The sequence below is a fragment of the Aristolochia californica genome, unplaced genomic scaffold (assembly GCF_029961685.1).
Source record: "Aristolochia californica isolate CCGP_79_NKW_82.1479 unplaced genomic scaffold, dmAriCali1.0.hap1 SCAF_16, whole genome shotgun sequence".
Lineage (NCBI taxonomy): Eukaryota > Viridiplantae > Streptophyta > Magnoliopsida > Piperales > Aristolochiaceae > Aristolochia > Aristolochia californica.
In genome coordinates, this window is record NW_027181837.1 from 4,396,606 (window position 1) to 4,423,923 (window position 27,318).

General features: G+C 37.4%; 3 protein-coding genes across 3 annotated transcripts; 1 reads left to right on the top strand and 2 right to left on the bottom strand.

The window, feature by feature from the left end:
* Nucleotides 1–612: 612 nt before the first annotated feature.
* On the bottom strand, nt 613–9,537 carry LOC137953441 (uncharacterized). Its single transcript, XM_068800860.1, has 9 exons — nt 9,367–9,537; nt 8,580–8,660; nt 5,006–5,126; nt 4,804–4,898; nt 3,173–3,244; nt 1,706–1,999; nt 1,489–1,597; nt 997–1,183; nt 613–849 (listed from the first exon to the last, which is right to left on the bottom strand). Exons 1-9 carry the CDS (start codon nt 9,388–9,390, stop codon nt 762–764), a joined length of 1,071 nt encoding a protein of 356 aa, XP_068656961.1. The 5' UTR covers nt 9,391–9,537; the 3' UTR covers nt 613–761.
* Nucleotides 9,538–10,079: 542 nt separating this feature from the next.
* Nucleotides 10,080–20,421, top strand: LOC137953071 (mitotic checkpoint protein BUB3.1). Its single transcript, XM_068800274.1, has 9 exons — nt 10,080–10,450; nt 10,543–10,673; nt 15,741–15,823; nt 17,055–17,321; nt 19,274–19,349; nt 19,497–19,577; nt 19,706–19,784; nt 19,886–19,986; nt 20,076–20,421. The coding sequence occupies exons 1-9, from the start codon at nt 10,331–10,333 to the stop codon at nt 20,158–20,160; spliced, it is 1,023 nt and encodes a 340-aa protein (XP_068656375.1). The 5' UTR covers nt 10,080–10,330; the 3' UTR covers nt 20,161–20,421.
* An 89-nt stretch (nt 20,422–20,510) lies between these two features.
* On the bottom strand, nt 20,511–26,887 carry LOC137953072 (adenine phosphoribosyltransferase 1-like). The gene is made up of 6 exons (XM_068800275.1): nt 26,697–26,887; nt 26,402–26,512; nt 23,708–23,800; nt 21,666–21,815; nt 21,156–21,214; nt 20,511–20,842 (listed from the first exon to the last, which is right to left on the bottom strand). Exons 1-6 carry the CDS (start codon nt 26,773–26,775, stop codon nt 20,777–20,779), a joined length of 558 nt encoding a protein of 185 aa, XP_068656376.1. The 5' UTR covers nt 26,776–26,887; the 3' UTR covers nt 20,511–20,776.
* Between the last annotated feature and the right edge of the window lie 431 nt (nt 26,888–27,318).

The window sequence follows — 27,318 nt, forward strand, 5'->3', positions numbered from 1 at the left end:
TTAATCTTGACTATACATTTTTTTGCCAAACAGCTTCTCCAATCACATACAAGGCTCCAAGCGTGTATACATGTCTTCAAAGAGATTAACATCCCTCCCCAAGATAAGAGGTATAGTACTAAGATAAACCCACCAATTCAATAAAATACCATTCTTTCCTAGCCTCATGCATGTCACACAATGACATACGTGGCCTACATGTATGCACTTATCAATTATCACAGCCAGAATACGCACACGTCCATGGGCACCTCGCACGTGTGTCTCGCATCCCATCAAATAAAGTAGAACTAAGGTATTTAATCCTCAAAATACACATTGTCTTTTACAATATGTGAGTAAAACAACATTGAGACACACGTGCACGGGTCACTGGCTTTTCTGTCCGCTCGCATGCCACCAGTGCAAAAGCCACGGGCTCTCACAGTTCCCCACCCAAACGTAAGTGGGGATAGGGATCGAAGCCTACGTGATTCCCAGAATTCGACCCAGCACTGGAGGTATGGAAACACACCTAAAAAAAATATAGTTAAAGAGGATGACGGGGAACCCCGCAAGCCTGTAGGGTAAAAGGCTACGTAACAGACAAATGGGATTAAAACTCTCGGTCACGAACTGAAGCTGGATGTTTCATCATCTAAACGGTCCCTCTTGAGGATTTAGGTGCAAACAGTATCTTGTGGCACATAAAGCTTCAAACAGAGGGATACAACAGTTACAAGTTACAATTCAGATTGCAACAAAATGATTACAAATAAATCTCACTGCTGCTCGTCTTCTGGTCGATTTTCAAGTAAGCTGCGCTGAGACAGACGATAGTATAAGATGCCCATTGTAGCCATGCATGCCCTACACATATAAAAGGATATCAAGGTGAGACAATCTTCGGTTTTAGGAAACAGTATGTGATGGCTAAAGACCATAAGTTCGACCTTAAATTCCAAAAAAAGTAATCGCTAAATTAGAGAGAGAGAGAGAGAGAGAGAGAGAGAGTACATAAGAGCCATGATAAGGAGGATTTTCCTTGGATCCATCCTTGATGTCCTCTGATGTCGTATTCGACCTTCCGGAACATCATATCCAACAGATGCATCTTTGCGAGGTGGGGCTGTAACCGGTAGAGATGGCAAGGAACTAGACCAGAAAGGTAGCAGAAGCCTCAGAAACTTGTGACGGAAAGGACCTGCATAACAATGACGCATTAGTCGCAAAAAAAGATGTCAACTTTCATGGTTATCACTGAGGCCAAATCAACATCTTGAACTACACCCTCCGGCATAAACATGGGCTTGCATTTTGAGGTTGGTTAAAATAGTTAGGCCCCATGTCATTCAAGGAAACACTTTTGGATGCCATTTCGAGCATTTCCAGGAAGAATTCACTCAAGGACGTCAAGACCTAGATATTCTCAGTTAGTCGATGACCAACTTTAATGACTCCAGCCAATTATAGCACATGTAAAAACAGTCAGTTGCAGATGTTAATCACCTCTTCTAGTATACTTCTTGTTTCTCGCATCTTCGTCATCAGCATAATATGAAATTTCAGAAAATTGTCTATCAACATTCTGAGGACCCTTTCTTGTCGTCGCTCCAGGCTGGATTATATATAATTGCCAAACAAACACAAGAGAATCGGCATATGAAAATCTTCGAATGACTAATTCAATAGAAACTAAGGGAATACAGAGATAAGACCCACTCACAGCTCCAGGGCTCAAGCTTTTCATGTAGTTAGGCTCGCGATCAGAACTGATCTGATTCCCTAACGAACTGGAGCCATCTACTTCAATAATATCAGATGTAAATGTTTTCCCGCATAAGTATCCTTCTTTAGCCATAGAAGAGCTTGGATCCATAAAGGACTCAAATGAGTTAGTGTGATCCTGTTCATTGGCAGTACCAACACGAACAAGTGGCTCTGAGGCAAAAGCTGGAGGAAGAATACGAGATTCCACAGCGGGAAGATGATTTCCAAACACATTCTTTTCTAGGCCAGTCTGCAGCCACCAAATATCTTTTTTAAACATTTCATGTGATTTGCAGCAGCTACAAGCTCTGTATTCAGATCGTTAGAAAGCAGTTGCTTTTTTTTAATTAGTGAGCAATGACACTTCATTAAAAAAAAAAGGTTCATAGTTTCTAAAGAAAAAAGAATTATTGTTTCTTTTTTTGAATGTTGATATTACTCACACTATATACCCCTGAGTCTGAGTGAGACGCGAACCCTAGACCCTACACTATATACCCTCCAATGTGGTCATTGTGCCAAGGTATAACTTTTCAAGGGCAGAGGAATTGCACCAATATTGTCGAACCCAGTATGGTCATGGGCCCAGTGAGGTTACCAGGACTGGATCAATCAGTTTGACCCACCGTTAGAACAAATGATGACATTATTAGACCTCATAAAAAACTTCTAGAAAATTAATAAACATAAAAAATCAAATGGGGGATCCCCAGATCTGCATTGGGGGGGGGGGGGTGCAAACGGGGAGTGGGATCCCCCATCCTCCTGCCATCATTTGGAAGTTTCGCCCCCATCATTTAAGTGAAAAGGTGGAAAGAGAGGTTTGCCCCCCTCTGCCCCTCTTTTTGGGCACTGCACCTACTTCAGAAAACACCAGTTTTACCTCAACTCTCTAGAACTGTCCTATCTTGAGTCAAATTTGAAGGAGCTTTGAAACATTATCAGTGGTAACCTAACCAAAACTAAACATAAAATGTGATTCTTCTAGTCATAGAATTGTGGATGTAGTCATACAGAAAATCTTGTTTATGTCTCTGTGCCTTCTTTTTACTTTCCTTCAGCAGATACCAAAATGAAACCTGCCTATGAATATAGGATGTCACCAGAAAGCAGAGAGAATTTTGAGATGGGATGGGCCCTCTCCTTCTCTATTTCTTTTCTCTTCTTATAAAATTTCTCTATCACGCAAAAAAGAATTACATCAGACTGCCCATAAAAATTGGGGGGAGAGAGAAGAGAACAGTTTATCCATCTTTCAGCATAGCATGTCAACAGAAACTAAAAAAACAGATAAACGTACCCCAAAAATAGAAGAAATAAACAAAACAAAACTGAGTGTTTTATTTAATCAAAACAAAGGAAAATGCAATTGCACACTAGTCCAAATTACACACAAAAACCACAAATCACAAGAATCTCTTACCTGGATTATAGCTTCCTTCAATTTCAAATGAAGACGTGACCCAGAATCATTGATGCTTTCAGGAGGCCAAATCTGAGTAAAATAGAACAGAAGATCAGGCTAAACCACCTTTTAAAAAACAAATATGCAATTATAGACGGCCAAATGTCAAAGAAAATTTGTGCCAGCAGCCACAACCACAAAGAAGCAGAAATATTTTTTTTTTTTGCCAAAAAAGAAAGTTGTTTTCATTACTTGAGACGAGACAAAAGAAGTCTTAAAAAACAAAGGGGAAGGAGCTTCATACAGCAAGGGATGGACAAAAGACACCTTCCTTAGAAAGCATCTGCTAAATTATTGCCAGATGGCCTACGAGTTATTTTCCATGAAATATTTACAAACATAAAAAATTCCGTTGAAAACATTCTTAAGCATTAACTTCTTAAAAAAGCAAATCATAAGTAAACACTGACACTTGAAGAGAAATTGTTTAAATATTTGGAGATTTCATGAGAAAAGGTAATATTTGTTAACCTGCTACTTTCTTAAATATTCTTTAGCAAAAACCTCTATATAAAAAAGCAGTGAAAAATTTACACAGGAGAAGAAAAGAAGCACAGAGGGCCTGGTAAAAGTGAGGAAAATTTTTAGAATATATAAATACAGATATAGAAAGCATAGACTGAATTGGCAGCCACCCGAGTGAATGACTCTCCCACAATATTATGCTATCATAAACAGACACATAGTACACAATCCAAAGAATGCTCTTCTCACAATCACAAGTAAATCATTTTTTCAATATTTTACTATTTTTCAATTTTCCTGATTAAATTGTCTTAAACTCTAGAGGCTTCTATGTGCCTTTTCCTCCCTTTCCTTGTACAATTCCTTCTTTGGAAATCTCTCATCACTACTTAAAAAAAAAAAAAAAAAACTTTTTGTTTCTAACAAAAAATTTCGTTGCATCTTTTCCTTGCAGTTTCCCTTTAGATGTATTTATGTTTTCTGTTTCCTCAAAATCGCATGTACTGTAGCTTGGCTTGGGTCTGAGACTCCGAATTAATAAACTATGCAATTGAAACAGGTGCAGTGCAGTAAAGTTTTCGGTAAAGTAGCACCTAGAGAGGATTTCCCTAGAAATTTTCCACATGTACAAAAGCAACTGATGAAGTGGTTTTAAAGCTCAAAGACCATTACACAGATGAAGAATATCAAGTTGTACTATACACGAAGCACGTCGAGTTTGTATAATTGTTTTAGTATAATCACCGTCCTCAAATATTTCCTGTACTAAAACTTTTTTCTGACATTCAAACATTATAGTGTTTTTTAAGTACTCAATAGATGGCAATTCAAAGTTTACTTAATTGACAGCCTATTCTTGCTGAATTCCTATGCTTCAACTTTAGTCACAACCAACTCCATAAACTCAAATCCATGGTTTGGATGTTGTAAGCATTTGTATATAGACTCGCTGATATCATTTTAACTTCTTTTGTACCCTCTTTGGAAACTGTTCAAATGAGAGAAGAATAAAGGATAACAGCACTTTATGGTGCTTAACACTACCAGTTCATTACGCACACCATAGTAAACAGCTAGAGGTTCATACAACTGAAAGTAAACCTTTACATAAGTTTGGAACTTACAGGAGAAGAGCATGCAGGGCAAACATATCCAGCCGGTGCAGTGTGAGATGGATAACTTTGAATATGGGAGACCAAGCAACTTGTGTGTATTATATCTGAAAAGAGCAAAGAAATATGATACACGGAACATTTCATACACCAAAAACATTTCCACAAATAAGTTTATATGTAAGGGGGACTGCTTATATGACATGTTACATACGCAAGCAGCCCAATCGGGTAGTATGAGCATCACTTCCACCCTCAAGAGCACTATTACATGAACAGCATCTCGTGGGCCAATCGTACTCCCCATCTATAACCCATTCTGAATAGGTATGGACCTAAAACATAACAGAAGTAAACTCATGAGCGTATCAATGCACTTATATTCCTTTAAGATGTGCTTAAATGCTGTTTATGTATGATTGATTTTCAAAAGACTTCAAGATCTTGTAGATGATTGGCGGTGTCTTTCAGGATCATGCTGTTAGAATTCTCCTAATATTCCACTCACCTATTAGCGTGGGCTGACTTTATCATTGGTGAGACCCATGAACTTCTTCAAAGTGTTTCATATTGCTATGTTAAAGTTCTCTAATCCTAGTTACTCATAAAAAAAAAAAAAAAGTTATGAAAATATGCATCCCTTATATTACTGCTCCTCCTAGTATCTTTAGCACAAGCAAAAATTCTCATATTTCTAATAAAAAAGGTATGTTTTCTTTTACGTGGTTGTCAAATGTCAAAACTAGAAGCACCACCAAACAAAAGAAAGGAAAAGCAGAAGTGGTGCCAAGGGTGGGTCAATATTTTTATTGCACTAGCTAATGACATTTGCTAAATAGCAATCAAAACTAAGGTTAGTCTCTTTTACTGTTTAGGTTATTATGTTTTTATGTTGTAGCCTTTCCCTTGAGGTTTTTATCAGCATCTATTTCTGATATATCTTCTAATGATATATTTACACCTTAGGAAAAACTAGGAAACGGACATATTAGATAAGACTATTGAGCATCACAAATAGAAGAAGTAAATATGTTTCTGGCATATACATATGATAATTAGTGAACCACTGCAGAGAGTCTTGACGTTATCAGTTAAGAAACCAGCAAAACATAAGAATGCCAAAAAATAATATGGTGAAAGACTTGAAAAAATGTAACAAAATGATGGGACTAGCTGAGGCAAAGCAGAATGGAGAAGTAGAATTCATGAAAGCCCAAAGAGTCCCAGGATACGAGATATTCATGAAGCCTTAAAAATTGTTGAACAAGCTATTCTGCTAGTTATTAATTTGCCCCAAGAAAATGATTGGCTTAAAGAGTGCCTTTTTCCGATTAACAAAATTTGCAATCAATAAAATTTATTTCCCCTCTTACCTTGCTATTCTGCACCATGGACAAAATCACCGATACTAAAGTTGAAAAAAATAAAGTATTCGCCAATACTAGGTCCCTACTTACAATCTATGATCTGAGGATTAAAACAAATAACCGGTCGAAGTCATCACTTAAGTCTTTATGTCTGGCTTGATAGTATTTCTGAAATGACTATAATTCTTGGCTAGCTATCTGCATCCCTTCCTTCCTGTTTATCGTGGCTTAGCCCTATTCAGGACAGCCTTCTAAGGCTTTGAGGAATCCTATTATTGTTTGTTCACATGGAATCACAACCTCCTTCCTTTGCCTATTTGCATCCCTTCCTTTTATCTTGGCTAAGCCATATTCAGGACAGCCTTCTCCAGCTTTCACAAATCCTATTATTGTTTGTTAACAAGGAATCACAGGCTTCTTCCTTTGACTTTCAAGAGCTAACTTGGTTATATCTACAGACTACAAATGTTGGCTTACCTAATTCTTTTCTTTCTTTTCTGGTATATGCCAACCAAAGAAGGTTCCTTTGGAATGAAGCAAATAAAAAATTTAAACATCTCTCAGTGATTGGGAAAGTGGTTTGCATGCCTACTATGTGGTCCTAGAATTGGGACAATTAGATAAATGAGTCAGACACTTTCAACCAAATTTCTCTGGAGGTTTCGGAAAGATAAAGTAACTCTATGGAGAGAAACTCAAAGTAGCTAAATATCATACACAAATAACTCAATGTGCTAAATGCTGTTACAAGAAACAATCAGTACTTCCTCCACACAATTTCCCATTGCATGCTTCTACTTTGTGGATGCAAATCAAGCCAAAAAGTATTCCTCCCCCTATATATCATGCTCGGTGAGACAATTAGAGATGGGCCAGTTGTTTGGAACAAAAATACCACTTCAGACACTTCCGCTTCTCATTTAGAATTTCTCATTCTGGTCACATCTTACTCAAAAGTCTCCCAACTAACTCCTGATAGCCATTTAGAGTATAATTTAAAATTTCATAGAGCTTTGACAAATGATAACTCATAAGGCCCCCTTTCTTTCTAGGTTAGGAAGCATTTATACAAAAACAGTTGAGAAGATTGTTCAATTTGGAAATGAATACCTCTAGTGCATACACAAAGCATCTTATAAGTCTTCCCTCTTTCGTTATGATGGTTATCCCTTAAATCTTAATTGAGAACATTCACTTTTTTCTTTCTTTTGGGATAGTGGTCAGATGGGCACAGGCACACACATGCAGCTCCACCGATGACACTATCCATGATACTTGTTCCTGAGATCTTACAATAAGAAACCCCCAATGCAGCCATGGAGCCAAAAGTTCAATACACCTGTGAACAATCATTTAATTCATTGTCTGCAATTCCCTAGGTTCGTCCTGCACCCCCGGAAGCTACAGACTTTTTTTGGCATGCTTCCAAAGGGAAGCTTATAACTTACGATCGGTTGCTTAGAAAAGTTTTCTAGAGAGAACCAAAGATATATATTTTGTAATGAACAGAATAATTGGGATCACCTATTCCTTTGCAGACTTTTTTGATTTTAGACAACATGGTGAATTGTTAAAAACTTTGATGGCTTTTGTTACATTCCCCATGCTTTTTTGGATATTTCCAATAGTTCCGCTTTCCTATTTGTTAGATCAAGATAAAACATTAGTTATTGAGTTTACCTGTTTTTATTTGATGTTTGAAAGAAAATAATGAAATAGTTTTTAAGGAAAATGTATGATTGACTGGCAGAATAGTTGAAAGAATTCTCCAAGTGCCTGCTCTTAGGGTAAAAAATTTCAGCATTTACAAGTCTACAGTAAGAGAAAATGGAGGGTAATGACATGTCTTGTTGACTCCAAGCTAGGAATTGTCCAACAATGAATCCTACGCCCTGAGAATTGATTTTAGTTAAATTTTTATTGCAACACCAGAGGTAAGCCAGATCTAGGTGACGGAGCTGGGGTTGTATAGAATAACTTGGGGAATTTTAGCCTTGTATACTCCACTTTGTAACTTTGAACTTTTGGCCTCCAAACTAGAGTTATCACCAAACCAAGTGCACAAGAATTTTGTGTCAGAGTTTTCTTAACATGCTAAAAAATCGTACTAACATAAAAAGAATCATTATGTTAATGTTAAACAAGTACTTGAGTAACAAGATTGTTCCATTTTCTGATCATGTCTAAAGTTTCCGAAACTAAAATGTTCTAAAACTGAATGTTACTTTTCAGGACAGGTTTCTGTACGGCATAGGGTTTCTAAGTATTCACCAAAATAAATAAATAAAGCCAATTGTAATTAATTAACAACTGCATTAACCGACATTTTTGTAGGCTCAAAATCAAAATAATAAAACATACTATTTCCAAAAAAGGATCAAAATAAAATAAGTGATGAATTGAAATCAGAGAGATATTTACCACACATATTTGGTGCTCTGGAAAACAGATGCATTCCCCACAAACTGGAACTTTGTGCACAAAGCAGTAAAGTTTAGTTGCCTGAAAATACAAGATCCCAGAATTACTGATAGAAAAGGTAAAAACAACAATACGATATTTGAATTATAAGAATTCAAGATTTCTCGATTATGTCAAAGCATTCTTCTGAAAGATAGTGAAAACATCGGAGTACCCAAGCTGGTCATGTCGGAAAGATATCCTAATTTACACTGTTAACTCTTTACGAAGTCGATCTCGTTGGTAGAGACCAGATGGCAACCACACACAAGAATCCACGTACACCTTATTAAGTGAAAAATTCGTAAGCGGCTCAAAATGACAGAGAAGTGTACAATTAACCACGAAATATAAAAGACGCAAATAATCGGCTATCCTCAATTCAAAGTAACAAAATGAGTCGAACAAACGAAATCCATGAAGAGAGAAATTGAGACAGAAATTAAAACCGGCGAGCAAATTAGCACAAGCAATTTTGGAAAAAAGGATAATGCCGCGATAGTAGTTAACAAAAGATGTAGCCGAACAAACTTGTATCGGAGCATTGCCCAAAAGCAGTGCTCCTGAGAAGGCCTTTATTTTTTCTCACATCAATTTCGTTGATCCAAAGCTCCTAGAACATTTACAGTCAATTTCTAACTCAAGTCCGATAAATTTCAAAAATTTGAGGTCTTGCTAATATTCAAATTGGACGAATTTTATCCGTCAATAAGCAAAATTTCACGTGAGACAGAGTTAATGAGAATACTTTGCGACATTTGCAGACCACCATCGCATCGGCCGGGAAACCCCGTCCACGAGCAACCGAGAGGGGATCGAGAGATTTAGATCCGTCGTGAGGTAAGAGCGTGGAGGAGAGAGAATAGACTGCCCCGTCTCTGCCGGTGAAATGAGAATCCCTACTGGCCTCCCAACGTGTCTTGGCATGCCGTCTCAAGCTGTTGTTCTTCGACAGGGAAGAAATCGAGAGTCACTCGCGGGGGGTGGCGTGGGACCCTGTCCCACTTGCTGTCGACTAGTGGGACCCATGCTCTCGAAATATTTTAGCCTTTTTTAGATTAATACGTTTTTGTGTTTTTTGGAGGGGCTCGGGTAGGCTTAAAAAAATAATTGCACAATAATGAAGCAATTAATAAACATGTTTGCTAGCTAAAAATTATATATATACCCATCAAATTAGATATATTTGACCAAATTATTTGGTACAAAATGGTTATTTCAACCGTCTTGATCGGACCATTGAGATAGCCGTGGATCAAATAGTTGAGATAGCCATTTTGTATTTTTCGCAGTCTTCTTGCCTAATTGTGGGTGGTTATATTTGCCTAAATGGGGCTTCAAATGCAATTTGAGGATAATTTTAGATGGATTTAAAGTCGTGTTCAAATTGATGTATGAGAACCCGTCGTGCCCAAGACTGGTTCCGTTTCAATTTGGTAACAAACTAGCGAGCGACGGGCGACAATGAAAGTTAAAAAATCAGGACAGGACCCCGTGAGTCCGTGACTGCGCTCCCTCTCGCCATTGGGGTTGAGCGTTGTGTAATTCAAACTTCAAACGGCCCACTTTACTGTCGGATCTGATCTCCTCTGGGCCGTTTCTCAAAATTCAAAAAACTCTCCGCCATATTCTCAGTTGTTGCTTCCGCAGACAGCAATTCTGTAACTTTTCTCCATCTGAAAGCCCTAAGCTTGAGCTTTCGCTTAACCGCCATGACTGCGATTCCTCCTCCCGCTCCGGGTAGAGAGCTTGCGAAGCCTCCATCCGATGGTATCTCTAATCTCCGCTTCTCCAATCACAGCGACCATCTCCTCGTTTCGTCCTGGGATAAGGTTTTCCGCCAACTTTTTCTCAACAAAATCTATACAAGCCTGATTAGTGATTCCATTGTCTCTAATCCTTTTTTTTGTTATTATTTTAATAGAGTGTTCGACTGTATGATGCGAGTGCAAATGTGTTGAAGGGCCAGTTTTTGCATGGAGGTCCTGTGCTGGATTGCTGTTTCCATGATGATTCTTCCGGTTTTAGTGCTAGTGCGGATCATACGGTGCGGAGGTCAGGCAAATTGTGCCCTTGCTCTTTTTTGTCTTTTTGCGTTTTGATCACTGGGACTTTATTTGGGTATAGGTTAACGTTACCTTTTTGGCCGGTTATGGTTGGATTTTGTTGCTCAATTTGCATTCATCATTAGCTGTTCATTGTTTGGAGATGTTGTGGTTCGGTCTTAAACTATTCTTCGACTGATTGCAGCTACACTTGCCATTTCTGTAGAGATTCGGCTTGTGGAAGCTTCACTTAAGATAATTTCGATATATTTCCTTTTAAATTAATTGCAGTTTAGTTTCTACTCCGATTTTAGGTGGAACTTCGACTTTTAAACCGCTTGAATTATTTTCAGATGATGTTTTTCTAATTTTTGCACATTGATTTCGAAACACCAAATCTTCTTCAACAAATAAAAAGATCATGTGTTCCACTCCTTTCTGGTGCTTCGAAAATTATAATTTATTATCAACTAATTGAGTGAGAATTTGGTTGTATACTTAACTGGAGAATGGACCTGTTTCAAGTCCCCGAGCTGCACTAAATCTATTAATGATTGCATAAGGTGGTGGTTTTGTACTTCAACATTCTGCCAAGGGTAACAAGTAAAAAAGAAAATATTTCTACTAAAGGCAACATAAATGCCTACCTTTCTAACTTTATTTGTACATGCATTGAAGCTGTCAGAAGTGGCTTTTGGTCTATCTGTAAGCTGGGTTTGGAACTAGCTTAAAGTGTAATGGGAGTCCTGTTTTGTGCTTGCACTCTCTGGTAGCATTCACTTTGTTTGTCTACTACTAGGATAATTGCAATTTTAATTGGCTGTGAATAAAATCACTGAGAACTGTGTAATAATTTGGTCACGTGGTCGATGCAATTAGACAGTGAGACTCAGTTCTATAGTTACTGGATATTGGCATGTCAAGTACAAAATTTGGTATAGATATTCACGTAAAATTATGTAACCTACCAAGATGATGAATTGTAGACGAAGAATTTTTCCTGATTAAGCTTAACAGCACGTCTAAGTATATGGCTATCAGATGTTTTAGGGAAGAAGAATGCTATTCAAAACTATATTCTATGTCTCCCCTCTCTCAAACTAAAAATCTGGAATTTGCATGAATTTTACCCTAGAAGCTTGGAAATCATAGAAATGCCTTAATTCTGAAAAAGTAAAACAATCTCATGTATTTGGGTTCTCGTTTGACAAATTCCATTGCAGTTGTGAAGTGATCCACAACCTAAATTTTCTTTTTTTTTTTACTCCTAGCTTGTGCTTTTGATTTCATGCCTTTCTTTAGTGTACAATAACAGGTTTGATTGGGCTTCTACTGATTGTTGGACTTTGCAAACTATCCACATAGTTGGATCCACAATAAGGGCCTCCACAGTTTGGGGTATTGTGTATGTGTAGCTAACATTGTTGTCTGTGTTACTACTTATAAAAAAAAATTGGTTGGGCTTTTCTACTCTAAACTTGACCTCTTGAGTTGGATAACTTTCACTAGAGACAAGTAGTGTATGTTGCCATTCCATTCAGAAAAATCTTTACCTTTCTTTGACTCTCAAAGGAATATCACTAACTTTATAGGTCCTTAACAAATGACATATGAATCTTTCCTACCCTGGAATTCCTACAAGATAGAACCCTCCCATTCACAGACCTTGTATCTAGGGGTGGCATCGAACTGAGCCAGTTCGCAAGCGGCTTGAGCTCGGCTCGGTTTGATTCAGTTTATCTAGATCTCGAACAGAGTTTGAGATCCAGATGAGGCTCGTTTAAGTTAACAAGCTGAACTTGACTGAACCATGGTTCGGTTTGAAAGCTCGTGAGCGGGCTCATTAACTTAACGAGTGGCCCTGGAGGTGGGAGCAGGGAGCGGGAGTCATCTTCAACTCTTCGAGTTCAAGACAACTCTTCGTCGTCGATGGCGGAGCTAGGGCAGGAAGAATCGCAGTCGTTGAGTAGAGGATGACACAGGTGAAAGAAGAGGAATCGTTGGAGCTTCCATTGGAGTCCCTCAACTCGATGGTGTTGGAATGGGAAGAAGACGAAGAATTGGAGGAAGCTAAGAGAGTCTGAACCATGTCGAGACGTGGAGAAATATGGAGGGGTAAGAGCTGACCCTCTTAGAAGAGCTCATCTGCGGGGCAGAGATGTGAAGGTTTCTTGGACGTCGGGGAGAAGGAGATGGTGAACTCGAAGTCGGAAGAAGAGGAGGGAGAAGAAGTGGTGGAGGAGAGGGAGAAGTGATTGAGGCTTGGATCTATGTTGTCGATGGATTTAGCCATCTTCTTCACCTTTTCCTCATTCAAGTTCCATGGGAAAAGAGAAGAATCAGATGAAGAGAGTAGAGAAACATATTCTGAATTCGAGATCATGTGCTGTCACGAGCCTTGTTCCGTATTTAAACCATTTTGGCTGACTCGAGATTCAGGTGACTCAACATAACAGAGACGATGGATTAGAGATACGGATAATAAATCGAGTTCCATGTGTAACATGCCGGAGCATCGGGCCCACCAAACTTGTTGGCCTAGTTCATTTCAGACCCTTCTCCAACAAAGAACCTTCACGTGATGAAATGACGACTCTGATGCTCAAAATTGCTCGGGAATTTTTTATAAACTGGTTTTAGGTACAAATTGGTAAAGAAAATGCATGATGTTGGATGCAGCTGCAATTTGTAGTTCCTCTTATTGTTTGAGTTACTTTCCTAATGCTAACTCCACTCAAGTTTTTTAGAAGAACAGATTGGTAGCGTTTCAAAACTGCTGCTGTATGAATCTATGCTCCAAGAAAAAACGAAAATAGGCATGCGATTCAGTCATCCAAAACCATTTTCTTAAACTTTTTCTCTATCTCAATGATTTGGTTTTCCAGTCCTTGAATCAAAACAATCTAATTGAGTACTAATGGACAAAACTAGCATTGCTTTTCAAAGGAATGTTTTTGTGTTTGATTATTAAATAAAGCTTATGCATAATTATGCAGCTTTTAATTTTATGCATAGTGTATAGATAATTTTATGCAGGGTTAATATATAGAGGTTATGCCCAATTTTAAGTAGAGGTTATGCCCAATTTTATGTAAAATGTATGCATAATTTTATATACAATTTATTTGACATGTATTTTATTCAAAGTTTCAAATATAGTTTGGAGCTCGAACTCGGTTCAAATTATTGGGCTCGAGCTCTATTACAATTTTAGGCTCGAGGCTAGGCTCTGCTCGAGCTCAAGTTCGAAATATTTAAATCAAGTCCGACTCGAACATAGGCAGGTTCGGACTCGGCTCGATTCAATGCCACCCCTACCTGTATCTGACACAGACAGCTGTCTATATGGAAATTTTTCATCTCCCTTTGACTCTTTTGGAATTCATACAGGATAGAACCCTCCCATTCACAGACCCTGTATATGACACAATAGTTGTCTGTATGAAAATTCTTCATCTCCCTTTGCTCTTGAAAGATGCATATTGTATGATCCCATCAAGATTTAAAGGCAACAATTTCAGAAATTCAAAGGGCATCTTCTTTCAATACTTGTAAATACTTGGAAAGAAGTAATATATCCTTCCTCATCCAAACAAAGAAGTTTACACTTGTAGAAAATCACAGCATATGGGACGTCACATTGCCATTTAATTCTGGTGTCTTTAAGGTAGACTTGGTTTAAAAGAAGATATGCAACTAACTAGGTAATCAGCACCTCTACCTGCTCTCTGTTAGTCTCTACATTGGTTAGTAGGATGCAAATATCGGTTCTTTCTCTCCATATCATCTCAATTCATTTTTAGGCCATTATTTTTAAAAGCATAGGTCAACTCAAGATAGAGTTCTCCCGATATATTTATTTTCTTCTTTGCATTTCTAATTGTTGAATTTATGGAAAAGAAAAATACTTCATTGACTTATTATAATTAGAGTACATGAACCTCTATTTATAATAGAGGAAGGTAGTAGAGTCCAATTACAATAAAACTACATTTGTCACAATTACACCTAAACTCTAACACTTAAAAATAAGTCCTATCATAATTAAATAACCCACAATAAATAGAAGATTAACCTGACTAAAACTCTTTTAAACTGAAACTCTTCTGTGGCACGTGATCATGATAAGGATGCCAGCTCGTGGCTATCTTTGTGGGTACCACTTGTTCTTCCAATTTATGTGATAAGGATGTCATCTTGTGGTTATCATGGTGGGTCCCACTTCTTATGTGTTTGGGCCCATCTTATACCACTCTTAGGTATGTGGGTCTTCCTTGGTCATGTGGGTTTGGGCCCATCTTCCAATACATGCTCTACCTTAGATATGTGGGTCTTCCTTGGTCGTGTGGCCCATCTTACAACATTATTAGATATGTGGGCTTTCCTTGGTCATGTGGGCTGGAGCCCATCTTCCAACACTAATTATTTATCAAGGACAAGATTAAGTTGTTAATATGTAATGCTATCTATTCTATTTTAGCCAATTGCCCTTCAATGTGTCTTGGACAGGTTGGGCATTTTGTATTTTAGATGAGATTCTTGTTAGTTTACCCTTTCGACTTAAACAGATGAAATTGTTGGCACATTTCTGTCCTTTCTTTGTGCTTTTTCCCGGAATATTTAATACTTTTTGGAAGAATGCAGCTTCAAGTCCAACCAACTTTTGACTGTACCCAAATAAGAAAGGTAGACTCGCGGGAGAGAATTGAATTTAAGCCAATAGAATGGCTGAACAGAAAATGGATGCACCTCATTTACATGGATATAATTCCACATTCTCTTTTCCCTTTTTGTGTTAATCTTATCTTTCTTTTTTTTTAATTAAAAGCAAGTTATTTCTTCTTGATGTGCACTTAATTTTTGTAAGTTTTTCTAGATCCATCACACTAAAAAAGATTGCATTTCATTTCAAAAAAAAAAGATTGCATTTAACTCACATGGTAACACACTGTGGTTGCTGTTATATATCATAACTGTCTCATTATCTTTCCCTTTCATCTGAGTTAGATTTTTTAAGTCTCATTGCTTTGCTGGCTCTGTCATAGTTTTAACACTTTCCTTTCACTGTTTATTTCAGGTATGTTTTCAGCTCCGGCAAGGAGGATATTTTAGGAAAGCACGATGCTCCTGTTCGTTGTGTTGAATATTCTTATGCAGCAGGTTGGTTTGTTGGCTAGTGACTAATTTTTTATTTTTCTCTTTTGTATTTATCATAATTTTATTAGTGACTTGGTGCGAATTTTGTATTTTGTGACTTTCACTCTGTATAGTTCTTTCTTGCTTTGGTTTTTACAGAAAACTTGAAGTTGTTTTAGTTTTGAAAGGGTCAGAATTGTGTTTTTCCTTTTTTTCTTTTTTAAATGGTGCTTTTCAAGTAAGCCTAATGGCAAAGAGGAAACACAATCAAGGAGGACTCCTTACAATGAAGCTCTTACTTAGTTTATGCTGTTAGTATTGTTATCAAGGTTTGTGTATGTCTCAAATGTTGTAGGTTTTATGTCTCAAATTTTGTTGAATCTTCAATGATGATGCAGCAATATACTCTGTATCTCAAATTTTGTTGAATCTTCAATGGTGATGCAGCATTATACTCTATTAGTGCTAATTAAATAGCAACAGCATGATACTGGGTAAACAGTCCAGAGTTGTCTGATCATGTGGCAGAGCTACAAGATTGTGGGATATCTTTTGGCAAAATACCCACATGGACAATCCTTCTTGCATAGTGTACTCAATATATTTCTTAGTTGTTCTCAAATATCTGGGTTTTCCAAATGGTATGAAATTTGTAGATACTCTATTTGCTTTTAATACGTGTTGTTAGATATATGTTAGGAATTCAAATTCTTTATAGTGTTAAAGTGTGCTAATTTGGAAGTATGGAGTTGGAAATAGTGTGCCTAGGGCAGAAGAGCAAAGTTCAGTGGACTGGGTATTTTTGCATAGTATGCCAGAGGTCTGGCGTAAATTTACTTAGATGGGAAAGGACCAGTTCTATGTTCATATGTCTTGGTCATCAAATAAGTGGAGATTCTCAAAAAGTTTTTTTGGGAATAATGATTCTTACAAAGTTTTAGTTGAGACTTATTGTTGGGACTAAGCATTAATCATGTGATTTCGTTCAAAATGATGAGAACAAGTTATTGCATTAATTATTTTTCCTTAATGTCATAATCAATGATGATGAAGTAAAAATAAAGGCTAAACAACACAACAAAAGAAAAAATCATAACTTATCTTGGGAAAAAATATTATCCCAAAAGATATCATAGTCTATCTTGCATTCAATTTTGCTTACACAAGTGATGGTGCTGCACATTTGAACTCTGTTATATCTTTAATTTGTTTTTGTATTTGGAGGCATCTTTATTTTTCTTTATTGTTGTGTTAGGGCAAGTGATCACTGGCAGTTGGGACAAGACATTAAAATGTTGGGATCCAAGAGGTGCAAGTGGCCAGGAACGTACACTAGTTGGTACCTACCCCCAACCTGAGCGTGTTTATTCTTTATCTCTGGTGGGAAATCGTTTAGTTGTGGCAACTGCTGGAAGGCATGTGAATGTCTATGATCTACGTAACATGTCTCAACCTGAACAAAGAAGGGAGTCTTCTCTGAAATATCAAACTCGATGTGTGCGTTGCTATCCTAATGGAACAGGTGATTAACTATTTTTTTATTTATTTAAGGAGATTTGGTTATTTGTTTTCTCTTCAAGTGGTTGTGAATAGTTTCAAATTTGGTAGTTTGCTGATGTTTAGTAGCACTACCTTTATATTCTTGTTATAGTTTTTCTCTTAACTTGGGGTTGTTAGTTCCCTAGCTGGAAGATGCATCCCAAGAGAAAGGTGAATGGCACTTCAATGGGCAAATAACCTGAAACACAAAAATGTAATTTACCTATAATGCATAAATGATTGTCACCAATGGCCGGACTTGGTGCCTCTGGGGCTGTGATTTTACCACCCCAGTGGGTGAGATTTGAAGCTGCTGCAACTGTGACATCTCAGCCCAACCAGAACTTTGAAGCAGTAGCATGGGTGAAGAGGATGGAGAGGATTGAAAACATACCTTAAGGACCAAGTTTGCACTTCAGATCTATAGGGAAAACAGAAATCCAACAAATTGGAGCTTCAAATGGACTCAAACCTAGAAAGAATTGTTGTAATTTATCCAAGGGTTTGTCAATCTAAACTAAACTCTAAAGGAATTGAGATTGGAGAGGAAAAGGCAGCAAATACCATTCGAAATTTGTAAAACTGGGAAGTGTGGGAGAGGTTTTAGATAGGTATTAAACCTGACAACCTCCTATTCCCTTACAAAATGCCACTTTGCCCGTCGCTTGAGTATCTCCTCTAAAATTCCAATGATGCCCCTTTTAACTTAAGAATTAAAGACAAATGACTAAAATACCCTTCTTTTTCAGGAATTTTACCCCTTCCACTTATTGGCTTAATATAAAGATATAGATTTGAATATTTGATGTCTGAGAAGGCACCTTGTTAACAATACGATAAGATCTTCTGGAGTTTACGTTTTGAAGCTCATCTTCTCATATTCTTTTTCATGTTTTTCAAACTGTTCAAGTTTTTCCTTTCTTTTCTTTATTTTTATTTTTTTTTTACATTTTGTGTCCCATCAGTTGCACCTTAATTACCTTTGGGACTGCATCAGAGAGTCTCTGAAAAAGTTGCAACTTTTTCTTAAAATATTCAGCTAATGACTCATGCCTGAAAACCTCTTGGAAGATGACTACATAACTGAAAGAAGTTTCCAGCTAGATATGAACTCACAGTAACAAGGCGCTCCCTGGCAATATGTTTCTAATACCCAGGTTTACAGGAAATGGCAGTGTCAGGGCCTTGCTATCACTTGTTTTGTGTGCTCATGTATGCCAATGTGTTTCTGGTAGTTTCTTTTCTACAAGGAACAGGAATGAGAGTTTTCAATATGAAATCTCTTTTACAGCTTGTCCTAGTGAGCTTTTTTTTTTTTTTTTTTTACAATTTTATTTTATTTTTTTTACTTATTTTAAAAGTTATTTACCTTGTCTTAGTACGTTGTCTACCAATTTGCTGAAACATCAAATTAGTGCAAACATGCTTGCCTGAGGTTTAGACTGCACTTAAGCCACTACTCTTCCTGTCTTTGTATGGGTTTCTATGATTGCTTTGTCACATCATTGAGAATTTCATTTGGCTATAATAATTTATAATTCATTACTCTTTGACAGAATAAATATCATGAAGCTCTAACACACTAATGTGGAGGAGGGCAATTACAACTATACCCCTAGACAACCTAATAACCAAAATACCCCTGATGAACAAACCATATATCTCAACAGCAGACAGTAGTACATTGAATGGAATTTTGGAACTTGGGGATTGTCTAATTATCAAAAAAAAAAAAAAAGGAAAATAACCAGAAGCAGCATGATGTGCACCTATAATTATACTGGCTTTTGAGTTTTTACTGTAATCAGTTTCCGTTGAAAAATAAGACTTTCTACTCATCTGCAGTGTTTAGTGCTATATGCTTTGTGTATTATAACTATACTGTCTTTTCCAGATTCTGGAGGATCTGATGCATCTTATGTTGGGTACCTACAGGTTTTGCTCTCAGTTCTGTAGAAGGTCGTGTTGCCATGGAGTTCTTTGACTTTTCTGAGGCTGGTCAAGCAAAGAAGTAGGTGTTTTGAAGCCATCTCTAAAACTCATTATCTCCTCTTTCTTTATTATTGTAATTATCCAGGATAACCTTGTTTTTTTAACCTTTTATTTGGATAAATTTGTGTGAATTGTCTAAAGAGTTCATAGAGCTTCCTTGATTCAGGTATGCATTCAAGTGCCATCGAAAATCGGAGGCTGGAAAAGACACTGTCTACCCTGTAAATGCAATTGCCTTCCACCCAATGTAAGACAAAATCCTTCTTGTCCTGTTAGTATTCTACAGTTCTGACATTATCATTTGTCAGTGTTTGATTCTGCATATGATGTGGCCAAGACAAATGAAGAATTAACATATTCAATATGTTATTGCAGCTATGGTACATTTGCAACTGGTGGATGTGATGGATTTGTAAATGTGTGGGATGGGAACAATAAAAAGAGATTGTATCAGGTAATGTTGGAAGAAAGTTTGTGGTGTAAATTTTCTTTTCTTGAAGCCATATTTGTGATAAGATCTCCCAATTTTATGTTTTGTTCTTGGTTAATCTCCAGTATTCAAAGTACCCAACAAGCATTGCTGCATTATCCTTCAGCAGAGATGGCCGTCTATTGGCAGTGGCATCCAGTTACACATTTGAAGAGGGAGATAAACCGTATGAAAGCTGACCTTGAAACTAAGATATGCTCCTGTCTCACGGTGATTGTTTCTGTGCCTGATCGTTCATGGTTTTCTGTTTTGTAGTCACGAACCAGATGCAATCTATGTTCGGAGTGTAAATGAAGTAGAAGTGAAGCCGAAGCCCAAGGTCTACCCGGCCCCTTCATAAGTACAGAGTTTTACTGTGAATTCTTCTCCGAATTCTCTGGCAAAGATTAGGATTTGGCATCTTTACTTAAATCTCCCTGGAGCTGCTCTTCGGCCAACACTTTCATTTTTAGGATCGCAGTGTGGTTCTAGCCAAAATGTACTTAATTTTAGTTATCATCAAGCATTCTGGGATACAAACATGAGCATACGCCATGATTTAATTTTGTAAAAGATGCAAGTTCTTCAAAGAGCAGTTGTTGTGTAACGAACGATTACCAGTTTAGTATCGTAAGATTACATTTAATTTTCCCAACCTTGTTTAATTGTGTGAGCGGTGGAGGCGACTGGAATTTTCTTGGTACATGGCAGTTTGCAGACCAAGGGTCAGACACGTTGGCCAGTTCTCTCAGTCTTCCAAATTTAGTTGATAACAACCCCAAGCTTTTTTTACATTTTTCCACTACAATGAAGTAACAAACCAAAGGAAAACTGAAGTTTTATTAATGTAATCCAAGATTACATGACACTGGCAGATAATGTAATCCAAAATGAAGTCTCTGCAATGAACTTGTTCATCTAAAGACGATTTAAAATCACCTGCATCTCTTGCAACTAACCATAGAAAGCAAGTTTAATCAAGCTTCACTTTGTGCAGCATCTATGAGGACAAAGAGGGGCTTGTCTCCTAATCTGTCCCGGCCCTGGTGTAGAAAAAGAGATAGGTTAGCTATGAGGCAGAAGAAAGGTTGCTATTCAAACACCCACACAGCCTCTTCAGCTGTGGTATTTAGAATTCAAGAAAGCCATAATTCTTGCAGAAGCTAGCTTCAGTTGTCATTACCCCATTGCTTTATCGTTTATGTTGCTTCTTCTGTAACTAAGAATCCAAATTTATTTTGGATTGAAAGAGGTATTTTAGAAAGATGAATATTTCATCACTGCACGAAAGGGAACCTATCATGGATGCTCTTTCCGATTCATTGAGTCGCTTTAGTTTTAGCAAACTATACGCACCTTAAGCTCTGAAAGCTCAATAACACAGGCACATTCAACCACCTCAACCCCAACACGTTCTGCAACAGGAGAAACAAAATTAAGCAAACTACATGGTAAGTCAAGTAAAAGAAAAAGGGAAGGAAAAAGGCTTGGTCCTGTGATATAAAATTTGCTTATTGCATTTTGGTTAGCTTTAACAAACTAATTTGTTTATAGCATCTTGGTTAGCTTTAACAAACTTTGGTATAATATTACAACAAAAGGAATTGTTAAGTGCATGCATTTGACAAATATGTCAGGTGTGCTAAGACACAACCAGGTGGTGCAGAGGTCCACATTCAAACAAAGGATTTGGATTACGATCCCTGAAAAATTGATGAGGTACAATAATTTTTATTTTCCTGGAATCTTTTTTAACAGCCTTGCAAATCAAAATCTCCTGAGAAATACAGCATTTGGACTACAATACATGATTACCAAGCAAGCGCACGGAGAGAAAGAGGAAAGAAAGAGAGAGAGAGAGAGTACCGAGGAGCCTGATAGCAGCACATAAGGTTCCCCCTGTTGCAATAAGATCATCAATAACCAGAGCACGTTCTCCTGCCTCTACAGCTCCTACATGCATCTCTATCTTGTCTGTTCCATATTCCAAAGAATACTCCTCCGAAATGACCTCACCTGAGGGCAAAAAAAGTACTACCATTATCTGCCATATTTCAGATAGTATTCCTTTAAATGGACCTCATTGATGAATCACATAGCAATTTGAACATAACTTTATTACATTTTATGATAAATGCATATTTAAATGTAACATTCCATGACATGGAATATCAGTAAAACAAGATCTCTCTGTGAGTTTCTTCAAACTCGGTAATAAAGTCGGTTGGGGTTTTTATTACATTAAAGCTTGAAAAGGTTGAGATGAAGCTCAACATAACCACAATGCAGCTTTGCAACAGAACCTGCAGAGCTAACAAGCAAGCAACCAAGGCTTCACCTTAGGTGTGCATACATGAGTCAGAAAAAAGAGGAAAACTAGGTAGCCGAAATATCTTTTCCTTTTTTCCTTTACTAAATAGGAACCAATATATTTTTACCAAGTCACATTGAGTTGTATTCAGTAGTCTAAATGGCTGCACTCAAAATCTTGCTGAGCTTAATATTATATTATGAGAACTATACACAGCTTTTATAAGCCATTTCCGTACTATTGCATGCTTATAAATTCTTTTCAGTTTTCCTTCTTCATTCCTATGATTAAATGATTTCCACGTTTACTCATTGTCAGTTCTTTGTGAAGTATCTGCCTCTGAATGCTAGATAGCCTCTGTCAACCTGCTGGTGGTGGCTGCTGCCACAGAGATGAGGGTGGCTGCTGCTTTTTAACAGTAAGGATGGCAATGGGGCAGGTTAAACAGGAACCTGCCCTGACCCACCCAGCTTAAACCAGAAATGGACTTCAATTTTATCCTCACAGGACTGGGAGTGGTTTCACCAAATCTGCCCTATGGGGTAATACAATAACTTTTTCATACTTTTATTATAAGACTTAACATGTTTTATCTGAGTTTTTAAGAAGGGTCATGGAAGGAACAGCTAAGCACATACGAGATACCTGATGTTTCTAACCTGCTTTTCTTCTCAAAGGAATGTCATTATCATATCTTTTTTTTTATATAAAGACTTTTCAACTACCACAGGAAATTTTGCCTAGGAAGTTGAAAAATCTAGCCTCAGTATTACAAAATGGGGAGAGGAGACTGTTTTCCGCATGTAAAACAGGCCCTTTTATATGTACAATATGAAGAAAAGAACATGAAGAAGAGGAAAGTAGGGGTTTGGGAGGAGAAGAAGAGAGTGGAGAAGATAGGGAAAGAATAGGACAGGTGGTAGGGACGGAGAGGAAAGGAAGAAGAAAAACAGAGAGTGTGAGCAGAGAAGAGAGCATGTAGAAAAATGGAGAGGCAGTGCAGAAGGTTAGGTATGACAGAGAGAAGAAGAAAAAGGAAGAGATGGGAGGAGTACTGTAGAAAAGAGAAGCATAATGGAGCAAGGCAGAGATGTGGTGTGGTGGGGTAGATGGGGTAGGATCTTCAACCCTGTCATAGGCTGGGTCAGGGATGATGATGGGTATGTGGGCTGAGTTTGCAGGAGGGTTCAGGTTTCTAGAAACCCTCCCCAAACCTGCACTGCTGCCTTCCCTACTTAACAGCAGAGAAAAGCAGTGGAACTATTCCTCAAGGGAAAATATTGGATCAATCCCCCTACTTTAGGACGGATAGAACTGAGGGTGCAGAACTCCCTTGAATGGGAGTTCTCTCCTACTTAGGAATAATTCTTGAATCTGACTTTAAATGATAAAAGTCCACAATAGTTAAGTCTCTTAGAATAGCCAAAACTGCTGATGGCATTAAACCTAAATATTAAATATTTCTGATGTCAGTAATTAGTTTTGTACTAGCAATGCAAGTAATTAGTTTTTTTTTACTATTAAATAATACAAGTAATTGTTTAAGATGACAAAAGTGGAAAGAAAAAGAAAGCAGGCAACTGCTTAAAAAGCATACCAGGCAACTTTTTTGGCTTTCTCATAGGGACAAACTTTGCTCCCATAGCTAAAGCAATAGGGGGTCCAAATATAAACCCTCTGGCTTCAATCCCTGCACAAGATCAAAATTCCCCATTGTAAACTAAACTAGACAAAAAAAAATTAAATCAAGGGTAAAACAGGAAAAACAAGAACTAGAATTAGTAATGCATTAAAATTGAAAAGCATCACTAAAAAACTTTCTGGCACTGAAAAATACTAGGTTAACATTGAGCAAAGTAATGGTAAAGTTACGACTTTTCTAGTGAATTTGAACCTCATAATGGCTGAATGACACCAAGAGTGGGATTACTTAACAAATATACCAAGATATACCTTGAGACGCCTCTCTAACTACATTAATAAATAAAATAAATAATTTATATTTTATCAGACTCGTCATCAATTATTTTCTTTCTGCTTTCATTAAAAATACTGACTGTATTAAAAAAAGAGAAAATAAATTAATAATTTTAAAGTAAGCCAAATTCCCTACTTATTCCTGAACCATAAGTGGACACAGTGGTACAGCATTAGAGTGTCAAGTCTTGCAGCAATAGATGAATTTAGATCCACAAAAAGGAGTAGCTATCTGAATAGTAAAGAATTTCAAAAGACAAATGCAAAGACAACCGATGTCATACAAAAGTTTGCACTACATGCAAAGAAGACTTGACGAACTGCATTAGCAAAATGACATGTGTTAAAAAACAAATATGGAAGAGTCTTAGATGACTTTTACAAGAAGAAGTCTCACAAAAAATAATTAATAAGGTGAAATCTAACAAGAGTCTTATGGGAAGGAAGTCTCAAGGAAGAATCTCAGTTTAAAGGTGTTTTAGTTATGTTAGTCTTCTATTCTTGCTCAGTTATTTAATTACTCTAGAGACTTTAAGTGTAACTTGGATATGTGTAGTTTAACCGTAATTTGACTCTACTTGTAGTCTCTATTATAAATAGAGGTTCATTGTACTCAATTATAATCCAGTCAGTGAATTCTTATTTCTTATCAAGAAATTCAACAACATGAAATGTGTTGATTTTAAAACATACCAAGAAATTCAAAGCAGAAAATCATGAAAAGGCAGAACAAATGCTTTTAAATATATTTTCGTAAATGCACCAGTGGCCATGAAACCTTCTGGTATATGCAATAGTAAATGCAGAACTGCACTACAATTTTATAGAATTTTTGTAAACTGTTGTGAAGCAGTAATTTTACTCTGGAAAACTAAGAAGAGGATGTCTTCTCATAGGCTCTCAGAGTAAGCTTTGTAACCAAATAAAACTACGGGAAAAAATAGAGAATCATGGATTAAAAAACGAAAGCATGTTTTGAGTAGAGCTAATAGATGTTAAAGTGATACTAAAGACACTAATGAAATAACACATTTCTATGTCACTGAAATCCCTAGTTTCACTTCTATACACACAAGCCTCAGGTGTAAACGGGCCCAAATTTCGCTAGAGACACTCATATTAGAAACAACGTGCTAAGACCTCATATGGCAAGATTCAAATTCCGACACAATATTAATCACACAGGGACTTTGCCAAAGTAATATGTCGTACTAGTTTTTGTGGGTAAGCTAGAACAGAACTTGACCTCATAAAGAACAGCAATCTAACATATCAATCAAGTCCTGTCAAGCCCAGTTATTGGTAGAATTTTGGCCAGAGTCTATGTTACTTGTAATCAAAGAGTCACAACCAATACAAATTGGGTCTTACATTTGGAGACAGCTAACCCAAATTATCAACAGAAATGTTTCTGAACACTACAGTTTGTGGCCTTTCACATATTACGTAGTCGGCTTAGGCGGATATAAACCGCCTCCTATGCCACAGAAAAAATTCATCCAGAGTTGTTCACATAAACACCAACAAGTGCTGCTTAGAAATAAAGTTGTCTTGTTTTTTTGGCATTTTTAAATTTTTTTTCTTTGTGCTCTGTTTGAATTAGTCTTTCCAGAGTGATAGACTAGGTCTCTTGAACAGACAAACCAACTCACCACTGGCAGATTGGCCTTCTGCAACTCCAAGTTAAAAAGGTTGCTACTATATACATACTAGAGACCCATTTTTATAGATCCTGGAAGAACCACGCCCCATGATAAAGCAGTATAACTATGGAAGTCCACTGATAACCGGACGAGAGAAACACCATGCCTTTATAGTGATAGGGTGTCATAGAATGTGAATAGGCAGGGGACTGGTACGTCTCAAGTGCCAACCTCACATTTTTCAGCATTGCTGGCATATGAGTACAACATACTAACCCCATTATAGAGCATACTATGATGTTTAATTATGCCGATTAGATTCCAATCCTAATAGACAACCTGTACTAGTACATAACAATCACATTAGGCACAACTTTATTAACAGATGAGTCATTTGAAGTTTTGATGGGTTCAGGAGAAACAGTAGCTTGATGAGCATGCTCATATTTGTCAAAAATCTGGAAAATGTAATTGAGCTAATGCATCACATAGTCAACTTGTCTGCAACAAACAATGTTCCAGACTCACATGCACATCAATCGATAGCAACTTCATCACATGCAGCAATATATCCAGAACCATAAGGAATAAATTAAGAAGATTTATTTCTTTTTAAAAAGTAATAACAAGGCTCCCCATCTGCACTCTATATAATCAACATTAGCACTCACCCGCCACAACAGAGATGTGTTTGTCCCTGTATCTCTCCACAAACAAATCGATGGTGTCTCGGAAGGCCTTGGGATCAAGCAGCAAGGTGGTTATGTCCTGAAACATGATCCCTGCAAGATATGTAGCCAAAGACACCACGAAAAGGTTGAAACCATGCCAGAAGATAAATAATCCAGAACGCGGAACCGTAACAGGAATAGTGGGAATTGAACCTTTTGGAATGACCAAGTAAGGCAGAAAGTACAAGAAACTGACAAACAAAACATAGCAAGTAAGAGAGTGAAACTTAGATACCAGGTTTGGGGAAGTTCGGAATGACCCGAATGGAAGAAGCTATTTTTTGAAGCCTATAGTCTCCGTTCGCGGTAGCCATTTTTCGAGCTCTACGAACAGAGGAACCACGAAGAAGCGCTTTATGCTCCCCTCGAGCCTTCAGCGACCTCGTCTCTCACCCGATTCTAAGCACGCGGTAAGTATCACTAACGGCAAGAGTAAATGAGTATTCGCTGTCATGAATCAGGATTTTGCTGCGTGAAGTAATTGATTTTGTTCCGATCCGCGGGTCCCATCTACCCAAATGACCATTGATCCTCGAGTACTTTGGCTGCGAACAGTAGCCTGCCAGGGTAGAAACAACCCACCTCAGAGGATCATTTTGAGCAACCACGCAGCGTCGGGGGAGAGATTTGACCACCCTTAATAATTGCCAGGGGAAAGCTACTCTGGATTTTGAACAGTTACAGTTGATTTGTTGGGTATGTGCAATCTAAAAACTGATAGCTGAAATGGATCACTCTCCGGTGGCAGGAGTCACTCTAAGAATCCAAAACGTTATTATTATTTTTTCTTTTGTGACGAATATAAATTCGACTAGAAAAGAAAAATTACATTAACAAAGATAAGGCCTGAAATATTA